At 41.6% G+C, this 22,660-nt stretch overlaps 2 protein-coding genes across 2 annotated transcripts in view; one reads left to right on the top strand and one right to left on the bottom strand.

The window, feature by feature from the left end:
* Nucleotides 1-1,207: 1,207 nt before the first annotated feature.
* On the bottom strand, nt 1,208-21,507 carry TECPR1 (tectonin beta-propeller repeat containing 1). Its single transcript, XM_009885862.1, has 24 exons — nt 21,277-21,507; nt 19,483-19,665; nt 18,853-18,975; nt 18,042-18,167; nt 16,387-16,561; nt 16,189-16,289; nt 15,323-15,424; nt 14,818-14,963; nt 13,445-13,971; nt 12,454-12,599; nt 11,336-11,491; nt 10,663-10,812; nt 9,875-10,032; nt 8,464-8,591; nt 8,070-8,172; nt 7,287-7,383; nt 6,807-6,886; nt 6,423-6,479; nt 4,767-4,941; nt 3,440-3,575; nt 3,006-3,098; nt 2,648-2,754; nt 2,109-2,228; nt 1,208-1,405 (listed from the first exon to the last, which is right to left on the bottom strand). The coding sequence occupies exons 1-24, from the start codon at nt 21,505-21,507 to the stop codon at nt 1,208-1,210; spliced, it is 3,618 nt and encodes a 1,205-aa protein (XP_009884164.1).
* Nucleotides 21,508-21,878: 371 nt separating this feature from the next.
* The window catches only part of BRI3 (brain protein I3), a 19,209-nt gene continuing 18,427 nt past the window's right edge, over nt 21,879-22,660 (top strand). The window contains exon 1 of the mRNA XM_009886220.1: nt 21,879-22,068. Coding sequence (XP_009884522.1) covers nt 21,879-22,068 — 190 coding nt within the window. The remainder of the gene's footprint in view (nt 22,069-22,660) is intronic.

Raw genomic sequence — 22,660 nt, 5'->3', positions numbered from 1 at the left:
AGGGGAAAAACGCGGTGCCTTCCTAAAGCTATCGGGAGAGCCTTTGTCAGCACTTCCCAAGGACTGGATTTCAAATAGTCACTTCACATCACAGTCCAGTTATGGTAAGACAGGAAAAAAAAGCTGCTTTTGAGAATAAAAAGTGGTTTCTTGTTGAAGAAGGGATGAATCATTTACCAAAAACAAAGAGCAGAGCTTCATTCTGAACCCATGTTAGTATACACCGGTAAACTCCACTAGTATCAGTAAGGGTGTTTTGCATTCCCATCGCTGTGAAGTCTCAATCTTATTTAAGTTCTCCTCTCGTCTTTTACACTATGAAAGCGTAGTTTGCAATGACCTGCAACGCAGCCTGACTCCTCAGGTGCCTGGTGCCCTCCAGCCTCCATTAGGCAGGCACCCCTGTCCCTCAGCTGGCACGGTCCCGGTTAGGAGGGAGGCAAAACAGGATTTTTCACCCTTTGGACTGACCATTGAGAAAGAGACGTTTGTCACTCACTCAGGCTGAATGGGACCGTGCTCTCTACATCCTCTCACTGAAACCAGTGGTTCCACTTCTTGATTAAGGTATTACTCATGGCGAGCAAAGACAGCAAAAACTGGCCCTTACTGGGCCAATTATGTGCACCCTAAGCTGAGTTGTACAGAATTTAACTTTGCTGATGACCCAAGCGACATGCGTCTGTAAGCAGGGCTCAGGCGAGCAGTTATGTGCCTGTATAAACCTTGTACCATCAGGACCAGTCATGTTTGCAGTGCAGATCTCTGGGACTGCCTGCAATTCATCTCTGACATCTTCATCTCTGCTCAAATAGGAATCCGAAGAATAACGTGCAAGGAGGGTGCATACGAAAGAACTGTAGGAAAGGGAATCGTAATACTCATAAAGAAAAGAAGTAAATGTAATGATCATCTACAAAGACACTCACATTCGTATGGTTGTGTAGCAGCTATGGTAAAGGGTCAGAAACACATTGTGGCTAAAAAGCTTGCCTGCTGTGACAGAACTATTAGCTCGATCAAGTCACATTTTACACATGATGTAGTGACAGAAATCAGTATTTAAAATACCCCATTGCAAATTCCAGTTCAGTAAAATATATTAGTAGCACAAGAAGGTCATGTTTTTCTCTCCAGGCAATAGACATTTAGTTTCTTTTTAAATTATACTGACTACTGCTTTTTTGCAACATGTAGTGGTGACAACTTAACAATTAACAGCATTTCTGTCCAATTCTTGACTTTCACTGACCATCAGAGGGGTTTTAGAGAGCTCTCTTTTCCCTTTACTCTCCTCATCTTCTAAATCCTTTGATCCTGCAGGGTGTTCCTCAGAAGTGTCATGCACAGCGACCCTAGATGCTTCAGTTGCATTTCCTCTGACTGTAACATGCTCCCATCCGCCCTGTGAAAGATTTAGAAAGAAATACAAAAGGAGAAACGTCACCCAGCAATTGCAGTATCCGATGTGATGCTTATGCACACTACTGGTTTTATACTATTTTTTCATGAGGAAAGTAAATCTGCTCTGGGCTGAATCAGAAAAAAGGCTCCTTGTAAAATAAAAACACAAGACAACCCCACCCCCCTCCCCCCCCTCGACAGGGAGGTACACAGGTAGTACCTTAAGGATTATTTTTATTACAGGGAATTGAGATTAGTAGGGTCAAGCACAACAAAGCTATTGCAGGTTTTCCATCAACTGAAAAGGGGCCAAAACCTTCAAATAGCCTTTCTCAAAACATTGAGGGTAATACAGGGAACAACAACAAGGAACAATCACGTGCAGACTCGGAAGGAATCCATTGTTTAAGAATGGTACTTACTTTACTAATTTTTCCATTATAACTTTTAAATTACCCATTTAAAATTAATACTTATCAAATGCAAACAAATGACCTCCCAGCTATAATTGCATAACCCATTACATTAACTTTTACATTAACTTTTTTCAAAAGGACCCTAAAACTGAAGAATAAAGGTCAGTTTCCGGCAGGTACGTGCAAGCCTTAGCAAGCTTGCCAGCCAGGACGGCAGGCTCCTTCCCAGCGTGCCCACGGGTACCTGGCGACACCACCTTCGGGCCGTGTTACGCCCGCAGCACTCACCCCGATGCCGTAATCCCACGAGAGGCCTTTGGGTTCCATCGGCTGAACACCAGTCCGATGGCAGACGGTCCCACAGCTCAAACTGTGACTTCCTTGCACTTTGTCAGCTATCACCCAGACCTCAAGAAAGCAAAGAGAGGCAGTAAAACGTGCTCTTCACGTGGCTCTTCCCAGACGTGAAAAACGTTAAGTCTGTTTGACCACTTTCAGAAATTATTCTTGATCTTGAATAGGCCCAAACTGCTCTAACTTAGTCAGACACCCAACCAACCAACCAGATACCAGTGTTAGAATTAAAACATTGCCAGATAGTAAGACTTGGCAGGAAAGACATGAGGCTTTTTAGAGCAAAGGGCTGGCTGTATGCCTATTTCATTGGCATGATTTTTGTCTTGCTATCAGGATTCCGGCATTTAGACAATCGCCTTGTGGAATAAAGTTAGTTAAACAAAAATAATCCTGAAGAACATTTAATTACAAAAGTATGTTAAGCACAATTTTTAATAAACTACTGAGATACAAGGAAGCTTAATACACACCTGGTCCAGGGGCCCTACAGACATTTTACGGATATTATTTGAAACGTGATCCCAAGTAGATCCTTGAGGGTAGCTTGGTGTGATACCCTGCCGGTACCAAAGATTGCCTGAAAAAGAAATAGTCCTGGGTACAGCTCAGGATGTCTGCTTTGTACAAAGGGCTAGTAAACAACACAACAAAACAACAAAAAGCGGGCTGCCTACTCCATCTCTTTCACTATGAAATATTACTCTTCTTGGAGCAACAGCAATCATCTGTCCAAGCACAAGCTCTAACTTCGCCTCTCCTTTTTAAATCAATCTGATGTATACTGATGTATTTTTGTAACATTGATAAATAATTTTTAAAAATCCTTACCATTTTTATCCAACACAAACACGGACGTTCGTCCTACTGAGACTTGTTTTAACTTCTGTTTTTGAGGCGAAGGAATATGATACCAACAGTCACCTAAAGGTCAGAAATACTCAAGTAAAACATTGAGAAAACAGAATTATGTAGGAGAAGTCTTGGAAATGTCTGCAGTTGAAATACACAGCTGTGCAAGCAAGCTGCAAATGACACCACACAATATACTTTACTAGCTTGTTTTTAGAAACAAACTTTAAATCACACAAGTGACGAGCAAATTAACTGCTATAATTATCAAGAGTATTATTCATACGCACCGTTTTGCACGGCAATGGGAAAGACCTCTGCTTAACAGGTTTGTCTCTTTCAGACAGGGTAGAGCAGTAGAGCGTACACAATGTGTAAGATGAAGACCGTACCAAGAAAGTACACGTACTCACCTGCAGGTTTCTTTGGTGACACCGAACCCCGATAGAAGGCAGAGCCGTCTCTAGCAATAGCCCACACTTGGTAAAATGCTCCAATTGAGATGGAAATGAAGGGCTGATCTGTTCCCACATGAAGCCAGGATGTTCCCTGACAAGATTAATTATGAAGCAACGGTTAAAAACTCCAAAACAAAATATTGCTGATTGCTGCCAAACAGGAAAAACCCTAGATAGTGAAAAATATTCTAAAGAATAATTCCTGCACCTTATGACTGAACAGAAACAAGGTCTCTGATCCTCAAAGACACCTGGATATTTAACTCTGAAATCAACAGCTACACTGAACTGTTACAGGTCCTTTTCTGTTGAAATTGCTGGAATTTAGGCACCTACATGTCTTTGAATAGCTCAGCTACAGCCCTTTCAGTTTTTGTCCTTTTTTAATAACTCCTTTTTTGATTACGTAGAACAAGAGTCTTACAAAAATTGACTGGTATGGGGCTTCAGATTCCAGTTCTTGCCATTGCACTGCCGTACAGATCTGTGCTATTTTAACTGACTGAACAGGAAAAAAAAAAAAATTGTATACATTTTCAACTGCTTGCAGTTTTTCCCCAAATTCCTTTCAAGTATATCAACAGTGGGTTTTTTCCGCTGTTATAAACACGGCTTAAAATTAGTGTGCATCAACCCTAATTTGGTGTTTCAGCATGTGTCTATTATTAGGAAAGAAGTATTGCTATTGAAGTTAATGGGACTATTTGTTCCTTTCTGCATACTTTAGTGGATGTTCACTCATTAAATCTGTCCCAGTTCATAGAAAATAGTCAAACCTGTAGGTATGTCCAGGCCCACCTGTCTTTTGAATAAGCAGAGTAATTTCCAGACCCAGAGAAGTCAACAGACAAAATCCTACTGATATTAACAGGCATTAGATTGGGACCATACTTTAGAGAAATTCTATCCCTGGGTAGTTTATTTAAATGGGATACACACATTATCAACAAAACAGAAAAAAAAAAAAAGAGGAAATAAGCTATCAGTGCAGAAAGTGGAAGTAAAACGCTTCATGAGAAGATGCACAGGGGCTGAGAGAGGGTCCTGCAGCAGGTGAGGTGGCAGAAGCTAAGGTAGATTATGCAAGAGAAGCGCTATTGTAAGAAATGTGGGCAGCAAACTGTGCTGCAGTTGATGGACAAGGACTTTCAAATCTGGGACATAAAAGGGAAAAAAGATGACAAGGTGCTATAAGAGAAGGCACTGCACGATTGTGTGTTTGTACTTGCGTCATTACATTAAATACATCAATAAGGCAGTAAAAATAAACAGGGAGTCTTACAGCTGGGTTTTGCTGTGTCACTCCGAGCCTGCAGAGCACGTCTCCTTTGTCACCGATTGCCCACAGTGCTACTGCTTCTTCATCATCTGCATCTGAACTGGGAATTATGGAGATGTCCCACAGGGTAACAGGAGGTACTTCCAGCCATGGCCCGTTGGTGACTATCTTACATTTTCTGAAGCAAAAAAACCCCAAACCCATCAGAAGTATGTACTTTCTATAACTGAATTTTGTTTCCCGGTCCATCGTTGACTTCGGTGCAAACAATCCTTTTCATTAAGTGGGTACAATAAGTATTAGTATTTTTAATGTGAAATGGGTTTACAAAAAGCAATCATGTTTGGCATCATGTTTTGAATTTTGACATACTACTGATTTCTCAAAGCTTGGGTTTTTTTTAAAAAAAGTTACTTTATAAAACCAAAGCCACGCAATAACAAGCAGCTTGTGCTACACTGCTCCCCAGCGCTCTCAGATGCACTGGGCAACAGCTGGATAATGAGTATTTAACCTCAGCCGAGAATCCTATTGCAGACAGAACTCCACACCTGGTTCATTCCTTCCTCTGCCTTAGTTAAGACACGATTTTACAATTAGTTTTTTGGTGGGGCCTGTTAAAAAGTTACGCAGCATCTTGAGGTAGGCAGAGATAAGGCAGCTCTAAATTAAAGAGCTGGAGGTAGGTGATTCTGGGAATTGGTCTATTTTTTTTTTCTGTGTAAACTGCCACACAGTAGTGCTGTCTATTAGGGAAACTGTATTAGCTTCTATCATCACAACAGTAATTTCTGTGTATGAAGAATGTTCTAAAAAACTCAGGACATTCCTCTGTTCTCCAGTTCTGAAAAACTAGATCCAGCCCTGAGCTGTTCCCTATGTGTTTTCAATTTTCAATTGACATTTAAAACAAGAGGAAACGTTTAGGCTTGAGGGTCTTTCTCAAGTTGCTTATTTTATTTCAAGCAACCATTTTGATGACTGGATGTTGTTTGTTTTGTTGCACATCCTGGACCAACAACAGCTGGATGCTTCAGGACCTTACTTCAAAGATTTTTGTACACGGGCCAAAATACTAGCTTTGTAGCCTCGGTAACAAACAGAACAATGCGGAACTGTAAGTTCACAGCAGTTTATTAGTATACCTATTAGATACTCTAGCATAGAAAGCATAGAAAAGCTGGAAAAACAGTGAATGCACAGACTTTCCCTGCTTAATAGAATGGAATATAGTGGCAGCTAATGGGGTTGGGATTATCTGTGGCCTAGTATGCAGTATGTGGAATTAATATGTTCAAACTATTAATACACAAAACATAGTACCAGTTGTTACAAGTGACCTAGTATGTACTAATATACCTAGACTCTACTATTCCTTAGTCATTTACCATAAGGAAAATCAGACACAGAGAATAACTAGCTGGCTTTTGTCTACAGATCCCCCAGAATCAAATAGGGTATTTCCCTGTAAAGGCTTAAATTAAAGCCAGAGTGCTAAAGATCATCGGCTTCTCTATTGCAGATGAGTGAGTTACTGCAGTTTCTTTACTATTACTTTTGTTGATTGGGTGGCAAGACTTCCCCTCATAACTACCGGAGACTTCTAGGGAGCAGTTAGCATTCAAGTTCAAAACTTGTATTTGTATCTTAGTTACTCACCTTGCCCAGCGCCTCCGTCGGACGAAGTCTTTCATTGTCTTGTGACCATGGTAGGACCTACCAAAACAGATTTAAATAGGTGTTCATGAGGATGTCAGAGCACCTCCAATTTCAGTGCCAGCCTGAGAGCACTGTCTATGTACCTGCCTGCCAGACATGCCTGCTGACTTTCAAACACGTAAAACTACAGTTTGCTAAGCGCACTTTGCTGCCCTACCTCCCTGACAAGTTTCAGCCTTAGTGTCCCCACAAAAAGGGAGAAATCAAGGCACACTCCTCCCTGTTAAAGCACAGCTAATGTGCAAAACAGCAAACAGAAGAAACAAGGGTTTAAGTATGGCATTTGCCTGTTAGTATTTTAGGTAGAAGAAGGTATATCCTTACGCTGGAAAGTCTGCTGCATACTGCCAGCCTTCCCGATCAGTTCCACCTGAAGTATTAAAATCAATGTACCAATCGGATACCTATTGTCAAAAGGAGACAACAAGAATAACAAGCACAATCAATACCTAATGTATAACAAAAATAACCTCCTCCACTATTTCCCTCCAGCTTTTGGAGTGCAAAAACTCGCCAGAAACCACCTAATGCTTGCAATATAAATTCACACAGAGGTTCCCAAGTCCTTTTAATTCAGCTGAAGAGAAAAGGATCAGAACAGAAATCCCACTGAACAAAAAATCCCATTCAATGCTTAACATTGTTTTGACTATGGAAGATTATTGCTCTTGTATAAATGGGGAAACCAAGGTTAAATATTACGACAAATCCAGGAAGGAAATCTGGGTCACTTGAGCCCACGTCTTGTATCCTACTTGCTAAGCTTTGCCTTCTCAGTAAAAAGACTTTTAAGACAAAATTTACCCAAGACCACTGCGGAGAAGGAGGCTTGGTATTGATTTTTGTACATTCCTGCAGGCCAGATGCATCACTCCACATGTATCTGTCCGTGGGCAGACCTCTGTGGTGAAACAGTGTACAAGGAATGCAAGGTCATTTGCAACAGGGACTTTAAAAGGTGAGGGAAGAAAAAACTATTTGTAGCACTGCCTACTTTCATACACAATACAGTCTTCCATCATAAATCTCTGTACTTAGAAATATCATGTGAGTGATGAGGATAGTGGGAAAGAATCTGCACAATTGCTTCCAGTTACACCAAACTTGAGGACCATGTAAACCTTCTTCTGTAGTGTGATATTCCCCACTACTGTTTAAAATTGGAAGGTGAATCCTGAGTTCCTTTGGCATAGACACCCATATACATGAATGCTTTTCAATACTTCTGTTCAAATATACTACTCAAGGACCCGATGTGTCTAGCACAATATGTATATGAATATATAGATCCTATTAAGAACTTTGCTGTGTGGCCTTAATAACGAAAGATGTTGCAAGCAGACATGCTTTGTCCACTCACAAAGCACAAATCTGTAATGTTTTGCTACAAATGCATTTTGAATGGATAACAAATCTAGAAAATTGAGAAACACTGCTCCTTCCATCTCATGTTAACAGTAAATGGTGGAGGAGACGGAAGACAGAATAACTGTAATAATCATTCTGAAAAGCTAGAACAAACCTCTTGTTTCATTTGACAGTAGTAAAAAATTACAGTAAATAAATACAATAAATTGAGTAAATAACCTGCTGCTATATCCAGTGACTGGGTTCCACCGTTGGTTCTCATAGATGTAAACACATTTCACATCGGACTGTGTATAAATGTTATCGGCACTACTGGCCAGTCCTGTGAGAAAGAAATTATTTGGATTATAGTAAAGCTGAACTTTAGAAGACACCACATTTTAAACTGCAATAGCCACAGTAATATTGCCGATTATCCTGTTTCTCACTCTTAAGCTGAAAATACAAATCTATAACTGCAATAGCAATTCCTTCCTAACGGGTGGCCTGTTCGCTGTCCCACCCTACCTGCTAGCTAGGCTAAAGGAAGGACAGCTGAAACAGCCCGAACAGCCGACCCAGTCAGGAAGAGGAGTAAGAAATGCGCACACTGCAGCAGACGGGTCGTCCATACCTTGAATGAAGCCTCCTCCATATCCACCAGTATAAACCCAAGCTGTGTGATCGTATCCTATGCCCCACACTATGCCTCGGTTATTGCACTCTATCAGTCGAAGATGACCTCCAACTTGACGCCAAAACCTGCCAGAAAAAGGACATTTTACATTTACTTTATGCCATTTCCATCAGGAATGTACACTTTCCCTTCCTACAACTCAACAGCCTTAAGGACAGGCAACTTTATATGCTTGTTTGTTCAACCTCTGTGCAATCTGTAAGGGAAGGCAGCTGCCAGTTGAAAGCATTTCCCTTTGAACCACTACTGAAAAGTTAGCTGGAAGGACCTGTCTGCCCCCACTTGGAATCTTCAGGCTTTGGAGTATTTTACTTTCCTTTTATTTTATGGCTTGTGTTAGATACATATATATATAAAGTCTTAACACTAGTTAGCATGATCTTGCTGAATCTTTACATCTTAGTGGCCATCAACTGCCTCAGCTTTAACTTCATCCTCTTTTTTTTTTAGATCTAGGAATTGCCTTCAGCTAACAGGAAAACAAATTATTTACGTGTTGGCTACGGAGTTTGGTTAAAAACAAGGGCTTTAATTCTTCCTATTTTCCTTATCTTTGCAGGTTAATCCTTTTCTGGGGCTTTATACAGCCAGTTGGCTGTGGCACTTTTCTGGGGAAGTATAAGGAAAATAAATAGGTTCCAGAGGAGTATTTTAGCTATCAGAATGGCAGGAGATCATCTAGGTCACAGATGCCCCAACCTAAGATGCAAGAGCACATCAGCTTTGTGATTTGCCAGTGCTCTACCCTGAAGGAAAAGGCCTAAAGGATCTCTCAGGCATTATTCAAAGATACTCTGTGCAAGTAACCTAAAACTGGGGGTATTTTTTAAATTGAAGATTGGTCTTCAACCCAGCAGCTCTCAGGCTGGTATTTTTTTGCTTGAAGAGTTTGCAGTCCTATATTGTCATAGTTGTAATAGAAACTGTAAAGGAGCTGCTCCTGGACTGTAATGACTACAGAAGACTGAGAATTTCAGATTTCCTGACTCAGATAAAACTGAAAGCTCAAATTACATTACAATTACAGTGATTAGGATTACTTCTAGTCTAGGCCATCTCTTAATTTACATAATTACGGCATTAAAGATGCAATCACAAAAAAATGGGATCTCAATGAGAAAGGCTTTTGCAATTGCATGAATAGCTCTAGCATCTAAGAATTAAAATATAATTTGGTGAATTTCTTCAGAAATTATGAATATGAAGGCAGCCATTAACCTTGTCATTGACAGACATCTGCAGTGTGCTATATACTCCAACAGCCCATCAAAGCCACTGACATGCCATGAAAAACAGTCTTGGCTGGATGGCGTCTCATGCAGAAAGAACAGCTGCTGAAACCTCTTACATTTGATCGCATGGCATCAGGTGTGGTCCAGCCTCCAGTTCAGGGCTTGGCTCACTAACAAAGATGTCTCCTTTACAAGTAACGGACCAAATGGCGTGGCGAGAAGGAGGGCCTTGAATCCGTCTGCTTTCACAACAGGACATGTTCAGCAAAGACAGCTACAAAACAAGAAGCAGAGAACCAAAAGGTTCCATTTACAGCGAGAACAAACATTTCCATAGATGCTTCAGTATTAGAAAATGAAGTTTTACCTTCGCAGGTTCTTGCAAATCAGCAAAGTGAATTAGCAGCTTTTTCTCAAAGGCACTGGAATTCAGGGTTTTAGAAATTATTAACACAATCACTGCAACCAATGTGGTCTGCAATATCTGATCATTATGAAGTATCTTTCAGGTTTGCCATTGCTTCAATGAATATATGCCTGCCTGCCTATACGTAAGACTCTCTACGACAGATAACAGTTCTTCTACCAATGCAGAAGAATACAGGAACCGAATTAAACTCCTAACTAATTCATAGCCTAACCTGTATATGGAGATAGGAAGGGAAAGAAAAACAGTATTGATTTTACTGTGGGTAACTGCAGCATCAGAAAGCGTGCAAATTCCAGAGGAGATAGGAAGCCTCAGGTGCCTCTAAATAAGTTTGAACAGACTTTTTAAATACCTAAATTGTGAAAATAGGCAAGCAGACCAGATACTGTAAATGTAATACTGGGATTTCAGAGACTAGCTGTTATGTTTAATTTCAGATATTGCCAGCTTGAAATGAAAAATTCACAGAATTACCCAGTCATGCATTTCTTGCTCTGTTGTGGCTGCCAGACGGATCGGCCATCGCTGCTTCGTCCTTTCAGGTGTATACAGCGCGAAGGAGTGTTTGGCTTCATTCAGAACTTCAACTATAATAGTGACTTCATTCAGGAACACGTGGATATACTGAGACGAGAATAAAATTGTGACTAAGACAAATTCAGTTATACCGTCCTCAGTGCCGGCATTTTTGCACTTCAGGACTATGAACAAGGCACTCCTGCCAAGGATAGTGACGAATCGGTTCTTGGTGCAGAAGGAATGGGGCTCAATTTCCAGTGCTGTACTACCTCTGATTCATATTGCCCATATGCATTAACCCTATTTATGAAGACCCTGGCCAGCCAAGCTTGGCTCTTTCTTCACAATCAAGAACATTTTGAACTTCCAAAAGTATTCCTGATTGGTGCAAAGCTGATGGTTTAAACAATATGGATGATTGCTGACGGGCTATTTCTGACATAGCATCGACATAGCTACAGCTTAGAAAAGCTTGCAGTTTGCCAGCACTGTGAGCTACATGTGAACTGGTTGCCAAAACTTAGAACAGCAACATACAATAATTTGCCTCCCTTAATAAAACTACTTTCCCTTCAAAGGTTTTCCTTTGCCAAATGCAACTCTCTCAAGGGTCTCAAGCGGAACACACCTTTTTCTCCTCATGATACATGTAATAGATGAACAGGATGCTGTCGCGCATTCCGTCGCTCCCAGTGAACTGCTCGAGTGCAACTCGAACATCCATCCATTTATGAGGCTTCCAATTCCTCCACCATTGCAAGGTCCCAGTTTTAACCCAAACTGACTGCAACGCAAACACAAATTGACAGGGGTAAGGAAACTGCATGACTCTTCTTCTTTCTCCCAAATAGTATTTTTTGTGACCACAAGAAATCTCTGCTGCAGGTTAGTCTGTACCATATCAGCTAATTCTGACACAGAGTATACCACAGTGTTCAGGAAGCTGAAGGCAAAATGAAAACTGACAGAACTGGAGAGAAAGGCACTGAAATAGCATGTCTACATCAGTATTAACATTCTACCTCTGCAAGAATACACAAGCACACAGATACAAACTGACTCTAGTGTGCTCCTTGTTGTAAGACATTTTCTGTTCAGACTTTAAAGGCTTCTGACATAATCTTTTTAAACTTGATTAAACCCCTGGACTCCAAGTGTTTTTAATCAAACGAATTCCAGATGTCATCTGGCAATTAGCAATGAAGGACGAAAAATGCGAATTAATCTGAAAAGAGCCAAGGAGTCATAACAGGGGGAGCATCAAACTAAAGTGCCGCTATTTAAGTGCTGCTATTGATGTTTGCATCATTGCTTTATTTATGCAAGTTACGTTAATCCCTTAATGGTCGCAGAGAGGGAAAGTTCACCTACTTGAGTCACTGTTTCAATTAAGAAGCCTCATCTTGTGGTCGAATAATTCATACAATGTTCCACTGTTGCAAACGTTCCTCTGTGGATTTGAGGTCTCAGTGTACTCAAATAATGCTGACCAATGCTTCATTTGCTCCTAACAAAACTATCAGCTAATGTTTTTAGATACAGACTGCTGCTCCACGTTTGGTAAGCTGCTGGTTTCCCACAGGGAGCTCAGACAGTGATAATCCAGGAAAGTGGTCACAGACAGAAATAAGGACAAGAATATGAAGCTGACACTAAGTTCAGATCAGTACATTGGAAATGTATTACTGATATCCAGTATTGACAGGTGTGTTTCGGAGACAAGAGATAAGCATCCTCGCTGCTTACCTGCTCAATAGCTTGTTCATAGTGCCTAAAATTCTCCAGTTCCCGCTTTGTCCTTTCACTGAGCTGCTGAAAAATCTGCTTTCGCCATGCTGCTGTCTGTGCTGGAGTGATGGACAGAGACAGAGATTGCACAGAGGACGACAAACCTAGAACAGAACCAACAAATGAACTCCAGTGAGCTCTGAATACAGTTTGGTGAAAGGTAAAACATGATGCTGCTTTGAACACTGGGCTGAACTGACCCAGTCTGACATAATTTTTCTAATTCTTTGGAATCAATATATTACAACCAAACTTTGTAAATGATGCATAGAAATGGGACCACTAGATGATTATAGAAAATCTTTCAAAGCTATAATCTTTGTTGGGATTTTTGTCAGTGAACTGCAAGATAATTAGGTAATACAAAGCATTAAAGAGTTACACTGTTATTAAATACTGGGATGCCACAGTTCATGGTTTATTTTGAAAACATGGTTATATTCCACTGTCTTTCAAGGATCTAAATTCCAACTCCATCCCGTTATCAGCTGGGCTCACATGCACAAGGCCTCCGAGTACTTTCTCTGTCTCACCCATGTCTCAGTAGGAACGGCAGGAGCGAGGCGGTTATTTGCGGCACCTGCATCTCTGAAGAAAGCCCTCTTCCCTGCTTTGTTACTACTCCGTGATATTACCAGTTTTCCCCTGAAGTTGCAGTTTAAGTGCAATCAAAAACTAGATGCAGATCCAGCACTATTTTACAAAATTCTTACAGAAATTCAGAGAAAACATCACCTTTACATTTATATATCTCAATCCCAAAGTGCTTTACAGCTGAATACATGCAGCACTATCCTCAGACACAGAGCGTATTAACAAACTGCAATAAGAGTAAATGGGTTATCAGAAGTTTTGTGCCATGGTTTTGTTCAAAAAAACCCAACCCCAAACCAACATTTTTCTTAAAGAGCATTGGGAATTAGGGTCTGTTGTGGTGACTGGATAGTACCTGACGGAACAGTGAACCATTTCAGTGGGCTGTGCAAATCTACCAGACAGCCTCCCCCAGACACCCAGGCCCACAGCGGGTGCTCATCGGGTCCGTACTGTTCTTCAGCTCCCACCGAGAACACGCCAAGGGAAGACAGGCTGGATGTTTCTGCAAAGCTGCTGACAGAGAGGACTGGATGCTTTTGGGCCTCCTTCAAGTCAATGTTTGTCCACTGCGGTTCGGCAGAGGGATTTGGGTTTGTAGAAGATTTATGCATTTCAAGATTAGCTTTCTCATTACTAGTCAAAGCAACAGTGGCTTCTCCTTGACCAGAGTCCAGAGGATCCACAGTCAGATTTGCACATGTTTCTGCTGTCTGGTTGTCTGTGCCGTGACCACTGCTGCTGGCTGCAGCGCCCATCAGGGGAGCGTTGGCGAGGTTCACGGGTACGCTTGGAAGCTCTGTATCAGAGGAAGTATCTGCATCACCCTGAATGATCGCATTTGTTTGGTTCTGAATATCATCAGTAAAGAAACAGCCAGCACTGAAGGACAAATAGATAATTAATTAACTATCATCCAAAGCATTATAAATTAGCACAGGCCTGAGACCACAGACATACAGAAATCAACCCAATGTTTCAGCTTTAGGAGAGAAACAGCAGACTTCTTGTCTGAAGGTAAAACTCTACCATCAACGGAAAGAGTTTGACACAAATCTGGCAGACCAGTCTAATGAATCTGAAACATAGGATGATATTTCAGTGATCCTTTCAAACAATTGGTGGTGGGGACTGCCTACAACTCTCTGAAGCAACATCACGTTTTCTGGGTAGGAAATCATGAATAGGATTTTTTAAAGCCTGTTATTAACTTTGTGATTGTTGTAGCTAGAGAGGGCTTCTACTCAGAGCACACTCTGACTCAAACAAGTAGCTTGTGTAGCACTCCCAGCTTCACCGGCATGTCTTGCACAGCCAGGAGGCCAGCAGTCAGTGGGGAGTTACTGATTTACCCTCTCTAGGAAAGGAAACGTACAGTGACACTCAGGAGAAGGGTAATTCCTAAGTGGAGTTGACGCTCCTTCATGGTATTTCACAGGTAACATTTTCTCTTGTTATCCAGATAGTGACAGCAAAGCCCAGAGAAACACACTTTACGGCAAGCATGCAGTGAATTCAAAAGTGGGAGCTTCAGTTTCTACTCTGAATGCAACAACTGCTGCTTATCCTTAATTTTAATGGCAAAAAATGCAAATGTTTTTGGCATAGATAATGGCTAGAGATACCTCCCCTGCTCCTCCCTGTCTGTACCGTTTGAATGTAAAGAAATATCTCCTAGCATTGGAACTCTTGGTGTACCGTGTCTCGAGCAGGTATTTTACTAAGTACCTGAGCAGACTTGTTGAGCTCCCGGTCTGAGATCTGTCACTCTCTCGGCCGGATACAATTGCCTTCCATGTCTTCCCACTGAGCTCACTTGGTGTGACACCCTGACGAAAATAAATTGCTCTATCATCGCAGCCGATTCCCCATACCTAGGGAAGGAAAGGGCTTGGTGAAGGAAATGGCAGCGGTGGAAAACTCAGCACAAAAATCTGCTGGACACTGCATTTTGCTTTTGTGTTCTTCCTTAATGCTGATATTGTAGATGCTGCATAAAATTCTGTACCATCAACAGAAACTGTTTGCACCTGAATGTGCCATACAAGAGACATGCTGAATGTTATCTTTTGGTGAGGAATTCAGCCACGCATTCCTTCCTAGCAGTTCCAAGCACATGAACCTCTTGTTCAGCTGTCCATATTGGCATTGCTGACACTCCTCGCCATGTCTGAACGCTGTCTGTACAAAGAGGAACACAAATATCCTCATAACTGGTATACAGCTGTCTTACCTGGTTATTTAAGCCTACGGTTACCATCATCATTTCTCCAACCATTTCAATCCAGCTTGTTCCACAAGGATTATGCGAGTTCACTCCTCTTCTAAACCACACCTACAACAGCAGCAAAAAAAACCATTTCCATCTGTATTTAGCATGTGGTCATATAGTGGCAAGCAGCTACTTTGGAAGTTGCTGGCTGAATCACATAACAGAGAGTGCAATTACTATCTTGTGGCAGAGTTGAAGAAAACCATGCTAGCTTATCTACATTTACTATAGTGGACTTATTTGGCAAAGGGAGCGGGCTGGACAGAGTCTCTTACCACGGCTCAGCTGACAAGTAGCAACTCATTAAACCAGAGTAACAAGTTGCTTAAAACTGCTACACATACACAGAATTCATCCATGCTTTTGAATTCAGGATTTTGATTGCTACCAGAACAAGAACACTCTAATACATTCTTCAAGACTTTAAGACTCCCTGCGACTTGACGATCCAAAACCCTGCTGGTTTTGATGTAAGGTCAGACCATGTGGAAACAAGTGAGCAGCTAGGAGTCCCTTCAGTTTCGATGCCTAATACCCCTTAGAAGTAGGCCCTTTTTTACATCCCCAGCCACCTACCCCATCTGTCTGACTGGGTTTAGAAAATTCCTTCCAAGAGGAAAGCAGAAAGTCTCCCTTAAATTAAACACAACTATGCGTATCACAAACCAGAGTACTCCCATAACAGCAAGGGGGACTGGAATTGCCCAAACCATGGGGGCAGGGAGTCCAAATCACCAATGTTTCCTAGGAAAGTTACATGCCTGTTTGAGAAAAGCAGATATAAAAAGGGAGGGAAAGAAACAGAATGAGAGCATGACACCTCTTACCTTTCTGTCTTTTGTAACACACCACACCACATCAACACCCACAGAGACGTGCATAATCCCATTTTCAGAGCTTGGAGACTCCACAGTACTCCAGGAAATTCCTGCAAGAAACAAAACCCAAAAGGCATTGCAGGTTAGTTTCTTATTCAACATTATACAAAATCAAAGGGGCTTCCAGCTAAATGAAACAAACTTTACCTTGGGGGTTATTCCTATCAATTCCTTCTCTCACAATAGCTTGCCCTTCCCAAAGAGTTGCCCAAAGGAGGTCATATGGTCCACAGCTGATCTGTACAACTTCACCAGGAGTGGCGATTACAGACCACATGGAACCTTCTGGATTGTGATGGCAGACGTTTTCTCTGTACCATACCTAGACAAGTTTAAAAATAAACAAACAGAAAGGTATCACTACAACAATGAAACCATTGAGACAAGCATGAAGACAAACTGGAAAGAACAGTCCTTTAACAACAGGATTTTTTTATGCAGTGTATGCACTCTGGCCTTTAAAGGTATGCTTTTGATGTTGATTATGCAGTTAGACTATTTCCTTATGTACTAAGGGAGGAGGCTTTTCTACAGACTAGCTTTTATTATGGAAGCGAATCTGGACTGGGTACAGTAACCTGTTGCTACAATTTCTGTGTATATTTAAAAAACACTTCAGTGTATTTCAGGGCATGTTATATAAACAAAGAATGAACAAATATATAACACAAAAATGTTACTGTTAGCTGATGGCCTGACCTCACTTTCACTGAACAGAGCTTGCTACAATATGGGTAAAAAATTCCATTCCCTGTGCAGCCTTCAGTGACATCCAGTCCATTTGCCAGTCGTGGTCCTACTGTCTCTGCACTCTGCTATAGATCACAGTCAAAATAGGAAGGTCAAACATAGAAAGCATCCTGCCGAGTCATACGAGCGCTCCAGAACACGACTGTCGAGTGCTAAATCCTCATATTTAGAAATACTTAATTTCTCTGGGGACTTTGACTTGGGAAATTAAAGCATTTTACAATGTCAGTCAAGTAAGCCTGTGGAGTGGGATGCTTGTCACTTATTACTGGCAAGTACGAGGCATAGGGAATTTTATTCTAACCAATTTAACCAAGATTGCTTGCCTGTCCAGGCAGTGCCAAGTGTGACTGAAATCTCAGGCTATCTGTTAAAAGTATTACCTTCTTCCCTGTGAGACCACAAGTTAGAAATTGTCTAGAGACAAAGGAATATTGGATACATGCTGTAAGGATGAAGGAAGGAAAGCAAGAATCAACTCTTTACAGCACTCTGCAAAAGAGGAGACACCTTATGGCAGGCCGAAAACAACAACAAAAGAAAGATGTATAGTTTTCAATAGCAAATCAATTGAAAACATTCCAGAGCTGGACTCCACATTGCCAGGCCAGGAGGTTTTAATTTTCTGATCAATAAGCCTTAGAAAACCATTTCGTAAACTCTTTCTTTAATCATTCCTGACTCTCCACCACAGAGACAGGAGAATCTTTATCAGGTTTTAAGGCTCCTTCTGTTTGTTGGCAGCTCCATAGCCTGCATTCTGGGCGTTTTTCAGGATGTAAGACTCGACTCAGCCCAAGTTTTTAAGATTCACCTATTTATAGAGGTTTAAGGCTTCCATAAAACAGCAACCCTGAGACACCAAGCCTTTCTATTTACAACACAAGTTACTATAATGTAGTCCCAAAGCAGCTTTTACATCCTCTGCCAGATGCAGAAACAGTATCTTTCCTTACCAACATAAGACAATGACAAACCCGCCTTGCTTTTAAAGCATTTAGCTCCTTTTCAGTAGTAATTCGTATTAGAAAACTTGGGGAACGTGCACATACCCTTCCCTGTAAAGAAACCGCCCATACTGATAAACGGCCAGGAGGCTCATCCGTGATTTCCCATCCTCCAACGGAGATGTCATTGAAAGGGTCTGGCAACTGATCTGGATCATCGTGGGATAGGACCTAAAGCAACGAGAAGGAAGATTGGGAGGAGAAGAGGAGACACTGCAAATAGGTCGGCGGTTTGGCTGGTGGCCTAGCTTGTTTCCCGCAGGCTGGTTTATGTATCGCTTACTAACGCAGCTGAGCATGGAGATTCTTCCTCTCGGTCAAGGCTGCTATAAGCAGAGAGGGGAAACGCTGCCGAAGCAGCATGAAGAAGTCTGTGTTTCCTCCCCTGACTATAGGAAATTTTTACTCACAGAACAGTGCATACAGATGTTCTTTGAGTTGGAAAGCTGGAACATCACAAATTACAATTTTTGTACATTCTTAGAATGGAACAACAATTATTAAAGAACAGTTATTCATATAGATAAAGGACACAACTGGTGAATGATGCTAGACAGGTGCCACCTCGAAAGAGAGTGCTTTGTCAAACCACCAAAGGAAGTTAAAAGGTTGGTTTGAAATTTGCAAAGGAGCTGAGCATCTACCTCCAACTGCATTACCATGAGATTTGGCACCTTACTACCACAGGTTTCTCTGAAAAATCCCAGCCTTCCATTTATGCTTGCAAGAATTACAAGCTGGAAGTCAAGGAAGCCAGGTGCAGCCTACAGAGCAGTGATAAAAATGAATTTCCCTGCACCTATAATTGATTATTTTAGAAAATCAGTTTCTTTAATATTTAAAAGATATCCAGAACCTTTGCCCAAACATCCCGTGATTTGTATCTCCTGTATCTGATCCACCTCCTGCGTCTGACACAAGAATTCCATTTCTTATCCTTTGTGTAGGTGCTGGGGAAGTCTATGGCGTAAGTCCAGCCCTGCAAACAGAAGTTTTCTTTTATGAAAATCAGGACCAAGGGAAAGCTCGAAATCATAACTCAGAGCAATTCTGCACAAGAGTCACTCCTGCAAACACAATACAAGTTACTGTGCGTGGCTCAACAGCCCTGATTAACAGATCAGCTAATTCCACCAGTGACTTATGAATCACGTCCAAATTCCTCTGGATGATATACACAGAACAAACAAGACACAGTAAAGCGTTTTACTTTCTTCATAGTAAAGATCTTAAATAACAATGTCATCCAGTTGCCAGCATTTCATGGCCTGAAAAAGCTTCTACAGAAGCTCCTATAGACTTCAAAAGCCTTCAGACAAGATCCTTCCTTGTGTTGTATTACAGTTGAGCTATTTCCCAGAAAGCAGTAGCCATGGGAAGTTAAGCCCCTTTTATTTTTACAGACCTTTTACACTTCTATAAAAGTGCCTTTTATTTTACAGACTAAGGATTCCCAGAATAGATCTCTTTGGTATTGTTCACCTACCCCTTTCTCTGTTGGTTCCCCTCCAATATTTTCATCCACATACCAGTCAGACTCCCACTCCCAGTGTGGTGAAGGCAGTATGAAACTATCAAGCTGCTGATGTTTCAGCCCGCTCACATCGCTCCACTGCCAGCGGTCACTGGGCAGTAATTTCTCACAAAAGCCACCAACTGGATTCCAGCGCTGCCAGAAATAATAAATAAAATATTTTATTTGAGATCACATTATCTCATGGCACATCTACAGAGTCCTAGAGAGTCATAAATGATACTCTTCTTTTTTTCTGAAGTAGAAGAGGAATAAATTCCTTGGGTGAACGAGAAAGCGTTCACCCTGTAAGGCCCTAGCGTATGCCGCCTTTGGAGGAAGCTTTTTCAAGTATCAGAGAAGGGCTGATTGCAGAGCTAGTGCCAACCAAGTCATTTTCAGCTATATGAACAGGAACACCTGATGATATACTTTACGACTCCTACAGTGCTTTTTTCTTTGGTGGCGTGTGGCACCATGACACTGCAGCATTAGGATAATGCTGTATAGGCGGCCTTGGGACCTCTAATCTGCTCTCCTTGAGAAAGAAAGAAATCTTGCCTGCACTAGAAAACCAGCATGGCTTCTGTGCCAGAAACTACATCAAGATAACTTCAGTAACATCAGTAAACCTTCCTTGTATCTTATACTACTAAGAGGGTTTGGTGGTTTTTTTTCCCAAATCTGGCTTTAATCAGTGACACAACAAGTAACTTGCTAGGTTTTTTTGCCAATGCAGCTGTGATTCTTCTTTTTCCCTATGCTCTTACCTACTATACAAATACTAGCAAAATTTGTCATGTAATACTGTCTTACATTTTAGGGCACATGGAAAATGAGTTTTAAAATCCTCCTATATTTTTTATGCTTTCTAGTATTTTGTTTTCAATTTTTTTATAGCCTAGAACAAAGAAAACAGGCTTTAAAAATAACAAATAAAATAAAATTTAAAGTTTTGCATTTTTAAAGAACGTGTTTATATAACAAAAGGAACATTCTTAAATGGCTGGAAAGTTATATCAGTGTCAAATAAGGTACATAATTATATATATATTTTTACCCATGTAGAGAAGTTAGTGTCTTTTCTCAACTTAGGTTTATCCCATTGCCTATTAGAAATCAGAGAAACGTGCTCAAGAAAATCCTTCCGTTTTCTCCTCAAATAACTTTTGGATAACTTAAAAACAAAATAGATAAATTTCCTTTAAAATACTATTTTAAAGAGATTCTTTTGAAGGAAGTCACATAGGAAGGGTCATCATAACACTTTTAGGCAAAAAAAGCTGGAAACGTACTTTAGTGGAGAGTTATGCCTTTAGCAGAGAATTCTTTGAAACATTAAAAACCAGTATTTTCTAAAGAGTAATACATTTTTGATAATGCACCTTTGTTGCCTAGAAGTTACACTGGACAATTTCTTAAGGGGATTGTGCATTTGTCACTAAGGAAAGGAAACCATCAGGTGAAATGGGTGAACGTTGCAGCCTGAAACGGCTCGCATAAAGCAGGCTGCAGTGCACACTGGCCTTGCTTCTTGTAATAGCCGGGAAGTATAACCTTCCTTTGAGAATTAAAATATTAAAAGAATAACGTGCTATTTGGCACATATATACTCTTCAGAAGCATCATGTAAAAAATGAAAACAAATAAAACCAAACGATCTTCCCATGAGAAACACACATAGAGACAGCTGACGTATGGATCTGCTATCGTTCTTTTCTGATGAGTGTGTGGCAGTGCGATAGAGGCCCCCGCAACGCTTCATACCTGATTCTCATAGGTTTCTTCCTGGTATCTGATAGGAACATCACCCGAGAACACGTAGGTGTATACTTGATGATCGCAGGCTATTCCCCAGCAGCACTGTTTGACAGCAGAGACCCGTTTGAATTCCAGCTGCGTGTCCTTACAGAGCTCCCAGTACTGGCCAACCGTAGACAGAGTGTAAACCCTCCCAAAAATGTCAACAGCCCACAAAAGGGAACTGGGCATGGCCATGTCTGAAAGGCAAAAAGGAGGTATTAATGAAAATGACAGGTATAAAAAATAGATCTCGAATCTACTGCAGATCAGTTCTGCTCTGAGCCATCATCGGTCAAATTAAAGTTGCAAAGAATGATCTTGTAAAAAGAGCCTGTGCAAGATCTGGCAGCCAGATCTCTTTCAGCCGGAGCCGTGCAGTTACACCTCCCGGATGGCTCTGAAAATTCACCTGAAAGACCTTGCTACCAGCAGGCTACCGCCTGTCCTACAAGAGCTCACAACACTAACGGGACAGCTTTGGCAGGCCGAGGGCAGAAGTCAGCGCTGAGCTGAAGCAGCACAGACTCGTTTATAGCAGCGGGCTTCGCTCTCCAGAGCTGGTAACGATGGTGGTGCTACACACACCACCCATCGCAGTCCCACAGAGCCATGACCTCTTACCGTACCATGGAAAAATAAAGGCCGTGAAAATAAACCTTTCAGTATTAGCACTTGAAATTCTGCGAAACAGTCTTCCTAACAGAGGAAAATATTACGCATTTAACCTTAAGCGACCAGAATGCCAGCGAGCCTGGGGTAAAGGAGGCGTTACGGATAACGCAGTGAGGATGCCTACCTAGCCGGGTAATAGAGAAAAGCGATGCTCGGCTGTGTTAAAGGTGGGCAAATTGCAAATGGAGGCCAGCATCTGGAACAACAGTCGAGGTGGGCAGAAAAGTACCTGGAACAGCTCAGAAAAAGGTAGTGAAAGCTCCAAAGATTCCAAAGGTTATGAAGTTAGGAAAAATACGGGTTGGACAGAATTAAGATAATCCAGGCAGATGCGACTGGGTTAAAACACACAGAGGGAGAGTTTCTGCATATTGTTTCTTCTGAACTTTTGAGGCAGAGTGTTTAGAGAATCACGGGAAAATCCCAAATGCATTTGGGATTATAAACTACTTTTAAGACCTCAGTTTGGGCCCCTCTGCAGTGGCTGTGCTGCGGACGAGGGAGAGGACCGTTGGGTGACTCGGAGGGGCGCTCAGCGCTCGCGGCTGCCGCGCCCTTCGGTGAACGCAGGGGTTCCCCGCTGTTCTCAGGGGACTGGAAAAAATCAGCCCCACTCCTGCGAAATCCCTCCTCCCTCGGCTCCGCCAGGTCCGCGCTGACGGGGCCGTAGCCCCTG

This window comes from Charadrius vociferus, unplaced genomic scaffold, assembly GCF_000708025.1.
Source record: "Charadrius vociferus isolate BGI_N301 unplaced genomic scaffold, ASM70802v2 scaffold430, whole genome shotgun sequence".
NCBI lineage: Eukaryota > Metazoa > Chordata > Aves > Charadriiformes > Charadriidae > Charadrius > Charadrius vociferus.
The sequence above is the reverse complement of the archived record's forward strand: the minus strand, read 5'-3'. Positions and strand labels throughout refer to the sequence as shown.